Genomic DNA, 19197 nt, shown 5'->3' on the forward strand with positions numbered 1-19197 from the left:
CGCGGGCCAGTCCCGTTCCTCCCCAACGGCTCCGCTGGCCCCCACACCTGCCACGCAGGGCACAGAAAGGCGCAGCCCTTGGACCCGTCCTGCAGGGAGCGAGGGGCAGGCGGTACCTGAGCGCCGAGTCGGGGCGAGGGGACAGGAACACCTGCGCCTCTGAAGAATTCCGGCCGGTGCTGGACACCGTCAGTGTCACGACAAACTGGTCATAGCTGTCGCTGAGAGAGTCCGCAGGGAAGGCAAGGGAGGGAGCCCCGGCATCCAGGCTGGGTGGAGAGGAGGCGGCGAAGCAGGAGTGCCCGGGGCTGCTGGCCACGGTGCATTTCCAGTGATAGCTGCAGGAGAAGCCACCACGGCGCTGAACACACCTGCCCCAGCAGTCAGGTGACCACACCGGCCACTAATGGGGCTTTCCTGGCCCAGGGGAGCAGGGGGGCCGGGGGATGTCTCCCTTACTCTCTGATGGAGGTGGGGTGGGAGGTTCCGACAGCAGAACAGAGCCACCAAGGTCAGGGGCCAGGACCCGCCTCACCCGGCTCCCGGGCTCGGGGCCCTGCTCTGGCCCCACGCATGCCACCTCCCACCCCCGCTGGGATCTCTGCAGCCCTCAAGAAGCACGCGGCCTCTGACCCTGGGAAGGCCAAGGCTTCGGGGCCTGCTCGTCCCAGAGCAGGAGGACAGGCCAGGAGATGAGCGCCAGGCATCTCCCTTATGCAGTGCTCTGCCTTGTGACAGTCGCGCAACAGTCAGGAAGCCAGCCCCAATCCCGGCCTGGAGCGGGTCCTCTGGGGGACACATCGAAATAAGCAGCCCCACCGGGAGGTGCGAGAGGTGGAGGTATGGGCTCCCCACACAGCACCTCCGAAGTCTACACTGAGGCTCACCCCTCCGAGTTCACTTCCCTATCTGGACTGTAAGCGACCTGGACCCAGGCACCAGTTCTAAGCCTCCCTGTTTCCAGAGCCTGTAGGAGCTTGGTCAGCGCCGGTCCAGCTCAGGCCCCTGGGGGAGCAACCCTCCTCCTGGGCTGGGCGGAAACAGTCCCCGCTCCCCGGGAGCGGACTCTGCCCCTCTCCGCAGACACACGCTGAGCTCCTGCCGCAGGCACCATGTAGGGCTCTCGGGGAGGGTCCACAAGGAACAAGGCCCTGCTCTGTCTCCCGAGGCCGGGACATGGGGGCTCGCTGCCAGCGTGTGCATTGTCCAGAACACGTGCATGTGACCCGCGAGTCCAGCAGGCCGCCTCTCGCCTCCACCAACAGTCACGCTTGGGACACAGCAACTGTCCGCTCTCACTATTCGGAAATACCCCCAGACGACCCACCCCGTGCCGGACACAGGGACATGCCAAGGCACGGCCTTGCCCGCTGCGCACAAACATGCCAGCCGGGACGGAGCGCTGGTGAGGACTGCGGGATGTCACGGGGAGCGGGGGCTCTGGAAGAAGACACTGCGGAGTCAGCAGGGGACGGTCATCACCGCGGGGTCATCGGAAGCCTCCCCGGGCACGTGATGTCCGAGTGCAGACGGGAGGAGGCAGGGCGGTGACGGGGCTTTCACAGACTCCGTCCACCCGCTCGGCGAAGACTGGCCTAAACGCTGGGAAGGACCCCTCCGTCCACAGAGACGGGAAGGCCGCCCGGGGACCAGGCCGGAGACGGCGGGACACCCGGCCTGGAGGCCAGGAACAGTGCGGACGCAGGGTGCTTGCTCGAGGCGACTGTCACATGGATCGGGTCCCATCAGAAAATCAGGTGAGGCCACCGGGGAGGGCGTGTGGATGGGGAGGGGGACCAAGGCCCGAGCCGGGATCTCCCGCAGCGCAGAATGAGGGGCGTGCGGAGCTCAAGTCCCCGCTTCATCAGAGCAAGAACGTCAGTCACAGAGTAACATGTTTGCTAAGGACTGAGGGGTCCCGCTACGATGTGGAGACTTAACGCTCCGTCTAACGGGGTGATGACGGGGGTCTTGGGAGGGGATTAGGTCATGGGGGTGGAGCCTCCGGGAAGGGACAGATGGCACTCCTATGGCACAGCCCTGGGCACCCCCACCCCGCCTGCCCCTTGAGGACAGCGCAAGAAGAACCAGCTAGGAACCAGGAGGCAGATCGTCCCAGACACCGAACGGCCGGCCCTCCATCCGGCCTGCCGGCCTCCAGTCCACAGAAAGCCGCGTCCACTGCCCATGAGCGCCGCAGGCTGCACGCACTGACCCACGGCAGCCTCACTTCTCAAATACCGACTTCCAGCACTACTCCCGTCTGAGTGACAGCCGTCCCCCGCCCCCCCCCCCCGTCTCCCGTATGTTGGGCTCCTGGGGGAGACGTGAGTTGGGCTCCCTGGTTGCTCACCTGAGGACGGCCCCTGGGTGGTCTGGGTCGTAGGACTGGGAGCCCGTGAGGACGACGGGGAACGAGGGGGCTCTGGAGAGGAACAGGTGTGTGCCCTCGGCGATGACGCTGACGGGGGCCCGGGCTCGCACCTCCACCGCCACGCTGTAGCTGCTGTGTACCACGCTGCCTTCCACCCGGACCTGGAACGCGGCGACATGGGGGCGTCACCCAGGGGACTGGGCAGGAGGCGTGCTGGAGCCAGACGCCCTCTGACGCTGCAAGGACACTGGGGCACCCAGTGGGCTCCGTCGGTGGAGCGTGCGACTCTTTCAAGGTTGTGAGTTCGAGCCCCACCTTGGGTGTGGCGATGCCTTCGAAGTAAATAAGTAAGTTCAAAAACAAGATAACACTGGAAGGAAACTGTGAGTGTAAGCGCGCGGCCAGCTCCCACAGTGGCTCCCGGCGCCGCACGGAGACGCTCCATTATTCTGAAGCCCAACCAGTCACCTGTGTCAGAGAAACCACCTACTGTGTGCCAGTGTGGCCAAGGTGGCTGGAGCAGGGGCGGGTAGGGACATGTACTCACGTCTGGGGACACACAGAGCTGCGACTCCCCAGGTACACCTCTGACGACACGGGTCCCCGTCACCGGCACACAGGCCAGCTGCCAAGCCTGCTCCGCCAACAGGAAGCTTGCCCGCGGTCTTGGATGACATTCGCCTTCTGTGAACTACATTTCTGGGGGCACCTGCCTGGCTCAGGCGGCGGGGCGGCCGACTCTTGATTTCGGCTCAGGTCATGATCTCGGGATCGTGAGATCGAGCCCCGTCGGGCTGCACACTCGGCGGAGAGCCTGCTTCAGACTCTCCCTCTGCCCCCCACCCCCCCGCTCCCGCTCTCTCTCAAATAAAATCTTAAAAAAAATCTACATTTCTAGCCCCCGTGCGACGGTCTTGAAGCAACGTAAATGAACTGCAAGACGACTATTCTGAAACTCGGGAATACGGGAACATTTTGTAAACAGGCCATTCAAAGAGCTCTTTGAGAATTTGACACAATCTGGAACAACAGCGTCACACTTGCTGCTCTTTTCGTGGGTCTGCGCCTGGTCCTTTGTGACCTCCTTCAGAAAGCCACCCGAGGTTCCCTGCTGGTGGCTCTCCCGAGTGGGGCCCCAATGGCCATCTGCCGACAGTGTGATCCCACTCCCACCTACGCCTCCATCTCTGCTCAGCTCCTCCTGCGGCTGGAGGAACCATCGGGAGCGTCCAAAGACGGGGACGTGCGGGGGAGCTGCCCGTCAGGACGGCAGTGACAGCAGGAGGTCTGCACATCGGAGGGCATGACCCCCAGAGGCAACGTGAGGACAAGCTCAGACATCAGCAGAAGCACCTCATCAAGGCAGGTCCCGTGACCCGGAGGAAGACACGTCCGAGCCACTCGTGGGCAATGACAGGCTCACGAGCAAGCGTGCCAAGACGGAGCCGCCGCGCAGGGCGGCTTAGATCCCAACCTTCACTCTTCCCGCACGGGGAGGACAGGTGCCATGACCCCCACTGTCCAGAGCCTGGGGGAAAGGGGCTCTCAGCACTGGACGCACAGGCTACCGGCACGTGGTCTCACCAATCGTGTCTGTGCCCACATTCGCACACCTCACCCAGCTGCACGCACTTGCTCAGAACCAGTGGATGGAGGGGAAACCCCATGGGCTGCCCTGTCCCTTTCTTTTTTTGCCAGGTCACATGGCAGTTGCGACCTTATGCGGTATGAACCGGACCCTGCGGGAATGGCCATTTCTAACTAAACCGACACCACCATCTGGGCTCTGCCAAGTTTGGGGCCAGACCAGACAGGCGGCCTCTTGACAAGGCTGGCCAGACGCCTGCCTCAGACACACTCCACCACCCCATTCGTGCCCAGCTGGGACACTGGAAGTTAGGCTGGTAGCACGGTCCAGTGGACCTCAGAGGGTCTGCTCTGGCCCTGTCAGTCCAGCGGAAATCTACCCTTCCAGGAGTCACTTCCCAGGTTCCTCAGAGACAAGGCGAGCTCACGAGCAGTCACGGAAATGGGACACCTACTCGCCGCTGCCCAAACGACATTGGACACGAAGATGTTAAACCAAAAAACAACACAGACCATTACGGGAACAAGTGTTATTTGTTTGTTTTTTAAACTGTAACTAATAAAACTTTTCCACTATTTTAAAATTTAAGTAAAACTAGTGACACAGATCCTTATGATGCTTAATACCGACGGACCAAAGCTTGCCTCCTTGTCCGGCTCCTTCCCCTATCCCAGCCCCAAAACACAAGGGCTGCCTGCCCTCCCTCCTCCCTCACTGCCCCCGGCCTCCGGCCCCGAGACCCAGCACAATCCCCCCCCCTCCCCCACCTCCACCTGCCCTCCCTCCAACATGGCCATCTCGGCCCGCTGAGCACTGAGGCCCGATCCCTCCATCTTCGCCTTCCCCTGGCCTTCAGAAGAACCTCCCACACATGTGTCCAGCCCCGTGTCCCCCCACCCACCCCCACAAACCCTACGTGCTTCTAGGGGACCGTCCCGGCCTGCACCATTCTGGAACCCTCTCCCGACCTGGCGCGCTGCAGGGCTCACAGCCACCCCCCCTGCCCCCGGGAGGTGATGAGCTCCCCGGGGGACTCTGAGACAGCAGGAAAACGCAGGGCCAGCCTCTGCCTGCGAACAGACTCTGCTCCATGAAGCCAGCTCTTCTAGAAGGGACCATGACATATTTTCACCATTTTTCCAGCCAAAATACACCAAGTGCCAGCAGCAGCCCGGTCCGCAGGGTGTCCTCCTGGCCTCCGCTGTCTGACGAACGGGCCCTCCCGCTCCAGGCGGGACGCTCTGTGACGACACGGACACTCCCTGACAGTTCGGGACTACCTCAGCGACACCGTCAAAGCACATACTCAGGAGACTTTTGCTAAAAGAACGAGGAGATTTTCACGATGACTTTCCTGTGCTTGGACACGCAATTTGCTCTCTGAGAGGAGCTAAGCGTTTCTCGGGAGCCCAGCCCCACCTGCTGTGACAACCCTCATTATCTCGGGCAGAGCAGGTTGGAGGGACGGGGCTGAGCTCCTGCTCCAGGGCTGGTGGGACAAATGTCTTCTGACCACCTACCCTGGCAAGAGCAGTGTAGCTGCCAGGCTCCAGGAAGTAGCTGGGGACAGTGACCGTCTGCCTGCGCGTGCTGACGGTGGGGGGCAGGGCCACCGGCCACCCCTGGGAGTTCCAGAAGGTCCAGGTGTAGGAGAGGCCTTGGGAGATGTCACAGAGGATCACAGACTCAAACGTCACGGCCAGGGTCACAGGCTGAGACCGCCACACCTGCGGGTTAGAGAGAAGAGGTCTCGAAACGTCCATTATGCTCGATGCCACAGAGAAGCATCTGGTGGTTCCCCGGGTTAAGTGCCCGACTCTTGATTTCCGCTTGGGTCGTGATCGCAGGGCCGTGAGATCGAGCCCCACATCAGGCTCCACGCTCAGCGGGGAGCCTGCTTGGGATTCTCTCTCCCTCCCTCTGCCCCTCCCCTGCTCATGTTCTCTCTCTTTAAAATAAATATATCTTTTTAAAAAACCATTTTATTTATTTTTTTTCAAGATTGTATTTATTTATTTGACAGAGAGAGACACAGTGAGAGAGGGAACAAGCAGGGGGAGTGGGAGAGGGAGAAGCTGGCTTCCTGCTGAGCAGGAAGCCTGATGTGGGGCTCGATCCCAGGACCCTGAGATCGTGGCCTGAGCAGAAGACAGACATTCAACCAACTGAGCCACTCAGGCACCCCCTAAAAATAAACCATTTTAAAAAGTGATCAACGCAAGAAAAAAAAAAAAAGCATTTGCAAAATACATGACAGTTAATACCGTTTAAAATCACTAAGACAAGGGCATCTGGTGGAAAACTTACAGATCTAGCTGATGAGGAAAAGCTTTTTTTTTCTGTTCTCTTTTTTGAAAAAAAAAACAAAACAAAACAAAACTTCATGAATCCCACAGCAAGCAAACAGCTGCGTTAAGAAATTCTGGGATAGGGCAATGGGATTATATTAGGTTTAGATTATATTAAGAGATCATTGCTAATTTTTTGGACAATAGCTTTCTGTATGGGTAATTAATAGGTAATTAATTAAGGGTAATTAATGCCCTTCCTTTTAGAGTTACACATTGAAGTACCCAGGGGTTAATGTGCTGCGATCTGGGAGGGACTTTAGAATATTCCGGCAAAGAAAAGAACGGAGGAAGCCAGTGCGGCAAAATTTCAGTGATCGCTCAGACATGGGTGATGGTTCATCACAGTCCTTTCTCCTTTTACTTATGTTCGAGATTTTTCATAAGAATTTAAAAATGTAAAAAAAAAAAAAAAAGATTTTAAAAATGTAGTTCATAAATACCTAAAAGCATACTTGCTAACATTAATAAGCCAAAAAGCAATGGTATGGGCTTCCAGTCACAACCCCACCCCTCCCAGCCAGTCTGCCTCTCCCAGACCCCCAGACCCCCCTGCAAGGCCCCAAGAACATGCCCGCCTGGCCCACCACCCAGCCTGCCCGGATTCCCCAGGAGCAGGATGGAGGGTGGAGGAGGGACGAGGGACGAGGGATGAAGATCTTGCCCTGCAGGCTGGCCTCCCAGTCGGGGCAGACGGTGGGCACAAAAGCTCCCTTGCAGGATAGTTTAATGAAAATCTCCCACAACCAAGGGAAAAGGGTAAAGGTCTAGAAGGAGTGGGAAATGGGATTTTAAAACCGGTATTCCTTAACACTAGGAGCGGACCTTTGGCCTTCCTTAAGTGGGTCCAGGGACACAGTGGGGCTCTCCTGCTGCATTCCAGATGATTCTCCCCTTTCCCTTACACTTTCAGAAAATGCGTACAAGAAAAAACATTATAAAGGAAAAATGGACTCATCAGTGTTGGTTCCTTTGTTTCAAGAATGAAAAACACTTGAGTCCTTCTCTTTGGAACAGAACCCCGGGTCACATCGCCATTAACAGTTTGGGCCACATGCCGCGGACGACACCCCTGGACCATGTCTAACCAGGGACACATCTGGTGCCACATCTGGTGCCTCAACCTGAGAGCAGAGTCACGATTTAAATGCAGACTGTCTCCCCTGGTTCCTGGCCATCCCCATCTCCATGGTGGGGTCCCCCTGATGTTCTGTCCACCCCCCAAACTGGAGAGCCCACTGTCCATGCACACACATAGATGTGTGCTGGCCTAATGGGGGCTCGGGTCCTGCCTGTAAGGGGCCGTCACCACCCTGCAGGAGTCATGTGGCAAGAACCATCTACGCCTTGCCCCGGGGGCTCCTCTGTGCGTTCCTCGGTCCCCGCCACCTCATCCCCGGTGGGAGGTACCTGACCATGGACCCTGGTCAGAGGCCCAGCATCCAGTCTGGAAATGTTTGGATTTTCATGTGTCACAGACACTTCTGCCCTGACATGGGTCTGCTCTAACCCAGAGGCCTCAGAGGAACAAAAGAAGTAAAACACCGCCCTCCTTCTCCTAACCCACAGTAGGTCCTCCCTCCTTCTTCTAACCCACCGTGGCTGCTTGGGAAGGGACCAATCGTGTCTTTGGCTGTTGACGTCACATGAATCCAAACAGTCCTTTCTCCTGAAAATGCTTGAGTGCTTGGCACAAAAAATTTTATTTTTTAGAAAAAAATTCATCTATTTGAGAGACAGAGAGCAGGAGAGAGAGAGCACAAGCAGGGGGAGCGGCAGGCAGAGAGAGAGGGGAAGCAGGCTCCCACTGAGCAGAGAGCCTGACATGGGGCTTGATCCCGGGACCCCGGGACCATGTCCTGAGCCGGAAGCAGAGGGCTAACAATGAGCCCCCCAGGCCAGCCTGCACAAGCGATTTCTAAACAGCCCCTCAAAGCAGGCCGGACGGAACACCAGAGCGATCAAGGCCAGTGAGGCCCCTTCAAGGCCAGGACGAGGCCCTCCCCCTGCCATCCCCCCAACCTTGGGCCCAGGCCCTCAGAAGCCCTGAGAGGCTCACCCTGGTGTCCGTTCCCCAAAGTTCCGCTGTTCCCAGGCCCAGCCTACCTGCACCTTCCCGGGCCCCATGTTGCGCACCGGGGGCGGCTGGCAGGGCTCCCGCACGATGAACAGTTGCTTTCGCAGGGAGGCGGCGCTGACGTCATTGAAGGCGAGGACCTGGACGGTGAACTCTCCTTCCCTGTAAGGGCCACAGCACACAGGAATGCGAACGCCCAGCCCGCCAGGCGTCTGCCTCTCCCTCCCCCTTCCTAACAGCCTCCACTGCGTCATTGTGGGACTCGACGGCCAGACAGCCCACCCGTGAGCACAGAGGGCGTGCCGCTCGTGAGGCTGGCATCCACGGGGGCCATCTGCTGCCTACTTAACACACCGGCTGCCCACCCAGTGCAGGGCAAGCCGGACGCCCAGCTCCCAGACCGATGTCACCTGCTGACGGAGAAACAGTCGTTCCGTGGGGACAGATCCCGGCCTGGCCCATCTGTGCCCCATGGGGTGACCCTCCATGTGATGGGCACCCTGGCCCCTCACCCGGAAAGTGAGCATGACCTTCCCACTCTGCTCTCTGAGCCACGGGACCAGGGTGCCACCTGCTGTCATGGTGTGTCCCTAAGGAGGGTGGGTCCTGCTGACCCCAGTGCAGGCTGTGGGGTCCCCCTCAGGGTCCAGGTGGTTGGGGACCTCTGGGACACTCCAGAGACGAGGCAGGGGTGCGGAGTGGTGCGTGTCCATCCCGGAGCCAGAGAGCACATCCCCAGGTCTGGGGCCCAGGTGTGCACCTGGGGGAGCCTGCCCGGGCGCCACCGCTCAACTCCTTCCTCACGTGAACATCCACCTCCCGTGGAGAAGGCGCACAGGGAGAGCTAGTGTCGGGCCGTTCGGGCATGTCCTTGTGGGTGGCAAGGCCACGGGGGCTCTCGAGGAAGTCCCGCACTCAGGGAGGTCGGCCGTCTTTCCCTACTGCTGCCGGCCACACAGGCCTCGCTTCTGGGCCCTTCTGCACCCGTTACTACTTCATTACGGCAGCGTGAACGGTGCCACGCCAGCCGGAGCCCCAGCTCCACCCAGAGGTCTGCACGGTCTCAGCAACCCAGGGTAGGGCTCGCCCCCAGCTGAGGAGCAACGGCCAGGAGGCTCAGGCTCAGACCTGGCTGGCCGGCCCTTCATCATTCTCCTAACCTTGACCGTGGAAATCCTATAGTTTGCCCTGGTGGCTTCCCGTAGACACGCCCACCTCCCCCAGGCAGGCCCAGCAGTGCTTGGATCTCCTTAATGCTTCCTTCCAGTAAACAGCAGGTGCTCAGTAAATGCTGAGTGAAAGGACACAGCCCAAGCTCTTCAGCAGACATTGAGCCCCTGGCAGTCCTTCCGAGCACCTTCTACCTCTATCTGCACCCCCACCCCTCGTTCCACAGCCCTGTCCCTGCATCCTGGCGCTCAAAGTGCCTGTTTTTCTGCCTGCCGTCCCCAGACCCCAGACTGTGAGCTCCCAGACAGCAGGTTTATCTGACTCTCCTCAGTACGTGCCAACTGCATGCACTGCGAGGTCAGCTGTGGAGAATGAGGGGCTCATGCCTCGCAAAGGCCCTTCCAGCCGCCACCAAGGAGCCGTGTCTGCGCCCGAGCCACTCACCTGCTGTAGGCGTGACTGGCTGAACTGTCCCCCGGGCCCACGGTGCCGTCCCCAAAGTCCCACAGGAAAGTGACGTCGGTGCCAAAGTTGAGCCTGAACTCAAATGTCACACTGGTGTTCAGCAGAGCTGAGGAGGGGGACGCGAGCCGATTGGCAACAATTCTCCTCTGCGTCCTGATGAGGCGGGGCTCCGAGGCCACGCTGCCCAGCCCGCTGGTGGCCCGCACCGTCACGTTGTACCTGCGGGGGGACGGCCGAGGGGGCCGGAAGGGCAGGTTGGGGACAGGAGCGGGTCGGAGGTAGAGAGCAGCCCCGAGAAAGGGGGGGAGGGGCGCCTGGGGGGCCCAGTGGGTTAAGCCTCTGCCTTCGGCTCAGGTCATGATCTCAGGGTCCTGGGATCGAGCCCCGCATCGGGCTCTCTGCTCAGCGGGGAGCCTGCTTCCTCCTCTCTCTCTGCCTGCCTCTCTGCCTACTTGTGATCTCTCTCTGTCAAATAAATAAATATAATCTTTAAAAAACAATGTTGGGGAGGGGGCACTTTCATCTGCAGGCACCCCCCAGCCCCCACGGTTCCCCACTCACTGGGAGAGGTAGTGGGACACTGGGACCACCCCTCGTCCTCGTGTCAGTCACCTACAGGGCGGTAGGAGCAGCACTGGGACCGGGGCTTGGACAGGGGCTGACTTAGGTAGAGGAGGTGGGATCTGAACCCAGCACTGTTGGTTCCAAAGCCGCACGCCCACTCCTAGCTCAGGCAGGAGAGATTTCGTCATCCTTTAGCCTTCCCCGTGTGCCCCTCCTGTCCGCAGAGGCGTCCGAAATCGCTGTGGCGGCAGCGGGGGAGTCTGCGGACGAGCTTAGGCGGAGCTTCCCGCAGCCGCCTGTCGTGCGTGATGCCCGCGCACTCACCACTGGGGGATGCCGAGTCTTTTCTTAATGGTTCTGGACATTGTCCTCACGGCTGGACCTTCTCCAAATGACCACACGAACTCCAGGGGGGTCGTTTCCTCGGTAACAGCCAGAAAAGTGATGTGGGCGTCAGTGGCAAACACGGTTCCGTTTGTGTAGACAGAGACGGCTGTGAGAGTGGGGGAGGGAGAGAAGCTTCGGCGTGGAGGGCGGGGGCCGTGCAGGGTCATCAGTGCCCTCGCACCCTCACCTCCGACACGGGGCGCCGGGAGGGAGGGTCCCCATCCCAATGGAGGGCTGCGGTGGGAACTTCTGGCCCCAGATCAAAGGCCACCGAAGTCATAGCTCATAAAGTGAAAGCGACCACCCCTGCGAGCTCTCCCCAAAGAGCACGGGACGGGGCCGGGGGCAGGCGGAGGCTTCTACACCTCGACCCACCCCACAGCTTCAGGTTGAAGCCTCGACATGTGTGGTTTCTAGAAAGCACTAGAACGAACCGCAGGGAACACAGAGCTGGCTCGAGGGCAAATGTGATTCTCAGCAGAGCTAATCAGAGCACCGGGCAACCTCCGGGCCCCTAGCCAGCCGGACCCAGAGGGAGGACGTACGCTGCATGTGATACCCGACCGTCACGCGGCCCCACGCCTGGCCGGCCCCCGCTCGGCTCTGAGAAGTGAAGGACACATCGCTCGAGGGACCGGCTGGAAATCGATGCGAGACAACAGAACCTGAACAGACGACAAAACAAAATGAACAGGTGTGAGGGCTGGAAGGGCCATGCCTCCGTCTCACGTGGTGGATGACCAGTATTTTCCATCATTTACTCTCCCCGTCTCCGAGTTCCGGTGAGGTTCAAGTTCTGACGAGTGAACCTGGAAGTCAGACAGGCCTGCAGGTCATGGGCCTTGTCCAGAATGTCTCTCACAACATTGCTCAGTGTTTTCTGCTCCCAAGAGGGGCTGTGCTTGGGGCGGGCGTGTTCATCCCGTCGTTGGACGGCCTTGTCTTGAAGGATCTCCCCGACGGGCACACTAAGGGCTGTCTTACTGCACAAGGCTCTCAACGGGGCCCCGGGTGAGCCTTGGGCTGGTGACCCCTCGGATATGCAATGCAAAGTGCCACACGTATAGGACACACGCACGTGTGTGTGTGTGTGCACGCGTGTGTGTGCACGCGCATGGGTGCACGCGGAGGACAGGCACCAAACGTCCCGCTGCGTCCCAGAGGACTGGCGTGTCTGGGGCAGCTCAGAACAAGCCATGTGTCTGCATGAGGAAAGGAGGGGTCTTTCCCTTCAAGCACCGCTGCTCTGTGTCATTTCCCCTTCACGGGGAGAAAATGCTCCTTTGTAACAATGGTAACGCAGAGCGCTATTCCGTTCACCTGAGCTTCAGGATTTCTGAGAAGTCGACACCCGTGGCTGACAGAGACACCCTCCCATGGGCAGCAGCTGAAGCTCTGCGGGCAGGAACGCGGGACCGGACCACAGAACGAAACACACGCGCGGATTTGCACGGGACACCGCGTGCCACGTGCACCTGTGCCAGGCCCTCTGATTCCAGCTCCTGACACAGGATGGCCGGGGACAGGCTAACCACCCCCCACCTGCCTGGGCTAATTTCTTGGGTGGAGAGGCTCCCGCGAGGCCAACCGCATGGAAGCCGTACGGTCAGTGTGGAGAACCAGGTTCAAAGACCTCCACGTGAGCGGGCGTCTCGGGACACGTGCCCCACTGGCTTCCCCTCCTCCCCACTTCTGGGAAACGTAACCCATCGCCCCATCCACTCAGGCTGAGCACTCTGGGACTGTCTTCAACGGGCGCCTGTGTTTGCCCACAACTCTTCCCTCCACGTGCCGCTGACACTTGGCTGATGCCCTGCTCCCGTCCCGCTGGCCCCAAGCCAGGTTCCTCCTCTACGACACTGAGTGGATGGGGGGGGCCCCTCACCGGTGATTGGGTGCTGATAGGAGTGAAGCACGAGCAGAGGGCCTGACCCCGTGAGCGCTCATCCATCCCCGGCTCCTGTGTTTCCGACACCGACCTCGATGCCTTTCCTAGACCGTCAATCCCGAGACCAGGACCTGGGGACTTCATCCACACATGCCCCTCTGAGCATGGTGCCGTGCCAACGAGGCGGGGGAAAGGATGAATGTGTGTCTGTGCGGAGAGTTGGTTGGACCTGGATGGTACCGCACCAGCCCAGGAGGGTCTGGGCGCTTGGCTCTGTGTGTGTCTCTTACCTTTCTGACCCACGCCGGGGCCGGCAAAGACGAGAAGCTCGTCCTTGTGGATGCTGCTGGAATTCATGAACACGGACACGGTCGCAGGGCCGATCTCCACAAAATAAGGCCCCAGCTCCTTTTCAGTTCCACAGAACTCGTAGATAAATGCCCGGAGCACGTAGACTCCTTCTGGGAAGAAGAGAGGCACATGATCGTTATGACGAACACGTGCAACCCTGAACGTCCGTGCGAGGGCGACGAGGGGTGTGTACTTGGGGATGGACCCAGCACGGGTGGCCTTCTCTTGCCGGAGGGGCCACCTCGTAGGCAGGGGGGCCGCGCAGGGCACGTCACATGCAACAGGGCTTGGCGTGTGCTTTCCTGCTCCGCGCCATGAATGTCTTAGTCGTTTGTTAACCAAGGATGCTGCGTTCTCACGCTGCCCTGGGCCCCAAGAACCATACACTGGAACGTACCCACGAGGAAGCAAACAGACGTCGTCACTCTGCAGCGAGGCAAGAGAAGGCAGCAGCTGCGACGATCACAGACACATGCAAACACACGCGCACACACACGCACACACGTGCACACACGTGCACACACTGGCCTTCTAGGAAGTGAGGGGTGGGGTGGAGCCGGCTGGCAGGAGGGAAACAGACCAGAGAGCACGACAGGAAGGATCTGGAGGAAAAGCGAGAAGGATAAACAAGATGAAACAAGCAGAAAGGATTCGAGAAGCAAAGGGACTTAGCACGTGCATGGCCAGGCCTTCATAAAGAAAGCTGAAATGCCAGCACAGAAGTGACTTAAAGACATAATTTAAAAAAAAAAATCTTTCCTGGGAATGCCTGGGTGGCTCAGTCTGTTAAGCATCTGCCTTCAGCTCAGGTCATGACCCCAGGATCCTGGGATCAAATTCCTCATGGGGCTCCCTGCTCAGCAGAGGATCTGTTTCTCCCTCTCTCTCTGCCACTCACCCCACTCATGCCCTTTTTCTCAAATAAATAAAAACCTTTTTAAAAAAATCCTTCCTGAAACAAAGGAAATGAAGCATACCGACATACTGGAAAGGCACAGTGCGCACCAGAGAGAGTTAATGTGGGACAGCCGGCGCTGAGATGTGTTCCCGCGCAGGGGACCTCACATATAAACAATGACTTTGAGGCAGACAAAGCCATCAAGTGATCTCCAAGGAGGAAAAAGAAAGCTGACCGTAGAGCCCCACAGCGCGGAAGTGTGGACGGTCAGGCAGATGGCTCCCCGCGGCACCGAGGACGAGGACCCAGCCCCTGCACTTCTGAGTCCATGTCTGTGGCTGGAGAACCAAGGACCCCACTCGGGCCAGATGAAAGCAGAGAAACCCCTCCGTTCCTCAAGAAAAGAACGTGTGACCAGGACGGAAGAGCCAGCAAGTTGTCATTCACATGTAACAAGTCTGAGTATGAAAGAAGTGGGACTAGTAATCCACGAGTCTTCCTGACACATCTATTCCGAATGACGCGTCTGATCCGGGCCGCTGCCCCAACGTACGGAGGTCTGTCAACACTCAACGAGCAAGCAAGCAGACGGCCTGATCAGAAACCGGATGGGGGCGATCTGGACGGAGGCGCGGCACCCAAGGAGACGGTGAGACAGGGACCAGCAGGTAACAAGATGCTCCACGTCCCGCGTCAAGGCCAAGTACACGGGAACCACACCCCTCAGGGACAGCCCCGATCGGCCCCGACGACACCCACCATTGGCCAACATGTGGGGCCCCGGGAGTGCTCGCTCACTGCCGGTGGGGATGTGGGACGGCCCATGCGGGGCACCTGGCCGACTCTGTCAGAGGAGTGGGCGACTCCAGATATCAGGGTCGTGAGTCCCAGCCCCATGCCAGACATAGAAATGACTTTAATAAATAAATACATAAACTTAAAAAAAATGATACAGTTGCTTTGAGGGACAGTTGGGGGGTTTCTTTAAAACTAGATATGCCCTTACTCTAGGATCCAGCACGAGGGCGTGGGACAGACAGGTGCTGGGCTGTCTGCTGAGACAGAGTGGGGCTGCAAAGAGGACCCCCTGAATCCTGCCTCAGGCCAGGCCCCCTTCCTCCTCCTCACACGCTCTCACACTCACACGTAACACTCGCACACATGCACACATGCACACACGTTCCTGGCAGGGGTGTGATCAGGAAGACCAGACAGAAGGTGAGCGCAGGTGCTCAGGACAAGAAGAGGTCAGGAGCCAACACACCCGCTCCGATGAGGGACACGGGGCTGTGCCGCCTGACAACCTGCCAGCTGTCATCGTTTCATTTCTAACACTGACCACATTTTAAGCCACAAAGACAGCCTGGGCATGTTTTTTAAGCAAAATGGGAGAACATATCTTCCCATCATGATGGGCTGGAACTTTGAATTAATACTGAAGCCAAAACACGAGAAAGGCCATGCGACAGGTGGTGATTTTACTTAAATAATAAATAATAATGTAAGCATCCAACTCGAATTGCAAACCTAGAACAAAAGCATTGTTTAAAAGCAGGAAGAAGACAGTAAAGATAAAAGCAGAAATTGATAAACTTAGAAGAGGAAATGTAGTCAATTTCCAAATTCCAAGACTGGTTCCTTTAAAAAAAAAAAAGATTTATTTATTAATTTGAGAGAGAAAAAGAGCACGAGTGGGGAAGGGCAGAGGGAGAGGGAGAAGCAGACTCCCTGCTGAGCGGGGAGCTTGATGTGGGCTTGACCCCAGGACCCTGAGATCATGACCTGAGCCGAAGGCAGAGGCTTAACCCACTGAGCCACCCAAGCGCCCCTGAGTGTCCGACTTAATTTCAGCTCAGGTCATGGTTTCAGGGCCCTGAGATTGAGCCCCACGTTGGGCTCCACATACCACACAGTGTCTGATTCAGGTTCTCCCTCTCCCTTTGCCCTTTCCCACTCTTGGGCTCCCTTTCTTTCTCTGTGTCTAAATAAAACTTTTTTTAAAAATTAAAAATTTAAAAATCCTTGATAGGAACCCTCTTACACAGTTGGTAGGAATGCAGACTGGTGCGACCACTCTGGAAAACAGTATGGCGATCCCTCAAAAAGTTAAAAATGGAGCTACCCTACAGCCCAGCAATTGCACTAGGAGGCATTTACCCAAAGGATACAAAATGACAGATTCAGGGGACACATGCAGCCCGACATTTACAGCAGCATCGTCACCCACAGCCAAACCACGGAAACAGCCCAAATGTCCATCAAGTGACGCCCGGATAAAGAAGATGTGGTGTGTGTGTACACACATATATACAACGGAATATTACTCAGCCATCAAAAAGAATGAACTCTTGCCATTTGCGATGAGGTAGAGCTAGAAAGTATTACGCTGAGCAAAATCAGTCCATCAGAAAAAGACAAATACCATGCGATTTCACTCGTATGTGGAACTTAAGAAAAAAACAAAAAGCAAAGGGGCAGAAAGAGACAAAGCAAGAAACAGACTCTTCGCTGCAGGGAACACGCTGCTGGTCACCGGAGGAGAGGCCGGTCGGGGGGAAGCAGGTGACAGGGATGAAGGAGCGCACCTGCCGTGATGGAGGGCAATGCTGACTCTCTGTGTTGCACACCTGAGACTAACACCACACTGTATGCGACCTAACTGGGGTTTAAAATAAAAAAACAAAAAATGTCCTGAAAAAGGAGGAAAGATGAGAAGCTCCTCAACATTCAGGAAGTTTTATCGGCCCCAAATCTGGTACTAAGCTTAATGGGCAACACCAAAAGCATCTCAAAACAAAGATGCCACAGTCCTCTGTCCTCGGCCGCCTTGTTCTAGAAGCAGCAGCCACGCTGAGAGAGTAGGACGAGAACGGGACAGGTCTCAGCTTGGAGGAACGAGGATGACGTGCCCCCATCTGTAAATACTGTTCACGTGACCGACCAACACTAAGGAGCGAGCTTCACGGTATCTGCACACACTGTGATCATTCAGAGCAAGAGAGGCTACAGAATTCATAGTGAACACCAGCGACTCTTGTACACCCCAATGACAACCCACTGGAAGAGAAAATGAAAGAAAAGATCTCACACACCCCAGCACAGAAAATAAAATCTCTCCTGAGAACTGTGCACTTTCCCTGCGAAGACACTTTTAAATGTTCTAGAGACACAAGGAAGACTTGTGCAGAGAAAGGTATTTTCACGAGGGGGGGAACTTCTTGAACATAAACAGTCTGCAGAAATCAACTCATGAATTTAACATTATGAGGACAAAAATGCTAATAAGATGTTTTCACGTGAGCCACTGGGAGTCTAAAGTCCACGTGGGAAAACGGACAAGTGAAAATAACCAGAGTAATTTTAGAAAAGACGAGTTACGCAGGGGAACTCAGCTGCATGGACAGCAGAACCCAACCCACAAGTAGGGGTGAAGAGGGCAGGCTGGGGCCGGCGGGCGGAGGCTGGTGCTCTCCGGATCCCCAGGGACAGAGCCAGCAGCACCTGGGGTGGCCATTCAGATAAAAAGAAAGCGCAGCCAGCCCCCTCAGACTCGTGGCCAGAATGCACAGTCCTATGTACTAAATATTTAACTGCACGGACATCTCAGAGACGAGCACTGTGCCTGAGGGGTGAACCCATGGCCCCCAGCTTCGAGAATGTACCATACTCAAAAAATAATAATAAAAAATAAACAGAAAGCAAACGGTGACATGGTGCCGGTGAGCAGGACAAGGTCAGAATTCTGCCCCACCCCCCACCCCCCAACACCAGCTCTGGGGACTTGGTTCTTGTCCACGCAGACTGGTTCCAGCGCCAAGGTGTCTGGAGAAAGACATCTTTTGTGACTTTGCCTAAATGCAAAGTGTTTAACATCTTAGTGCAAAAGATTAAGTGTGCAATGTTGTGTGTGTGTGTGTGTGAGTGTGTGTGCACCTGAAGGACCGTATCCGCAGTCCGCACCAAAGCTCAGAGCTTTCCCTGTGGAGGGGGTCACGTGGCTCACTAGGTGTGTGACCGCAGGACAAACCCCTGCCCTTCTGGCCTCCCTGTGCTCCTCCAAATGGAGGACAGGGCAATGGGGGGACTCGATGAGGAAACGTATATGGGGGAGGCACAGTGCGGGCACCTGAGCCTTTGTTATCAGAACACGGCAGGCACGGGTGGAGTGGGGGGGAGCGGGGTCTCCTTTCGACCCTGGCGTGGCCAATGCTACCGCTGGGGTCTCGCCGTACCTGCACTCCCTGCCTGGGTTCAGATCCTGACACCGAGTACCCTACCTTTTCCAAATTGGTGGTAGGCGGTGACCGCCATTCCCCCGGACACATTGCAGACCGTCAGGTGCACCCCAGAGCCATCTCCGAAATCCACTGCCAGATGCAGAGCTGCTCGGGAAGCCACCTGGACCCGGAACCCCAGACTGGGAGGTGCCTGAGCGTCCGTGCCTGGGAAGCCGCAGACAGCGGGGTCCACCGCGTCAGCAGGAACTTGCACGGAGACGGCTCCAAGGTGACACTGAGCAGGGGGACAGAGCTGCTTGGGACGAGGCCAGCACGCTGAGCCATTGTGGCCGAGGGAGCTGTGGGGAGAGAGAAGGACAGCTTCAGAGAACACAGTGGTCTGAGCAGAAGGGACGGAGACCGAGCGGGTCAAGCTTTGTGGAATCTGATGGCAGGGCTTACTTTCCCAGTTCCCAAAGTGCGGTCCCAGGACCAGTGGCACCAGCATCACCAGGCACTGGTGAGACATGCTAGGTGTGCGGAGTCAGAAGCCGGGGGGGGTGGGGGGGGGACACGGGGACACTGAGGGCAGCTACAATCTGAGAGCCCCGCTCTGGCGGCGTTAATCCCAGCCGCGATGCAAATCCTCTCCCTCGGCACTGAAGTAAGGGCCATACAGGCCATGCTCCCCGAAAGTCACGACCTCTGATGTTTCTGTGAAAATGCCCAACACAGGCTGGGCGCCAGCCTTTCCGCCGGCGGCCCGTCGTGCTGTGAGTGCCCTGCGTGTGCACTGGGAATACGCAATCATTCACAGCTCCGGTCCGGATGGGCGTGGGCCCGATCCGAATTACAGAGCCCACCCAGTAA

General features: G+C 57.6%; 1 protein-coding gene across 1 annotated transcript in view; it reads right to left on the bottom strand.

Annotated features, from left to right (window-relative positions):
* The window catches only part of PKD1L1 (polycystin 1 like 1, transient receptor potential channel interacting), a gene marked incomplete at both ends in the record, with an annotated part of 79915 nt that overhangs the window by 60456 nt on the left and 262 nt on the right, over positions 1-19197 (bottom strand). The window contains 9 exons of the mRNA XM_080818178.1: positions 117-338; positions 2354-2535; positions 5483-5689; positions 8417-8549; positions 10002-10241; positions 10911-11079; positions 11519-11638; positions 13152-13322; positions 18388-18686. Coding sequence (XP_080674304.1) covers positions 117-338; positions 2354-2535; positions 5483-5689; positions 8417-8549; positions 10002-10241; positions 10911-11079; positions 11519-11638; positions 13152-13322; positions 18388-18686 — 1743 coding nt within the window. The remainder of the gene's footprint in view (positions 1-116; positions 339-2353; positions 2536-5482; positions 5690-8416; positions 8550-10001; positions 10242-10910; positions 11080-11518; positions 11639-13151; positions 13323-18387; positions 18687-19197) is intronic.

This window comes from Martes martes (genome assembly GCF_963455335.1).
Source record: "Martes martes genome assembly, chromosome: 11".
NCBI classification, from domain to species: Eukaryota; Metazoa; Chordata; class Mammalia; order Carnivora; family Mustelidae; genus Martes; species Martes martes.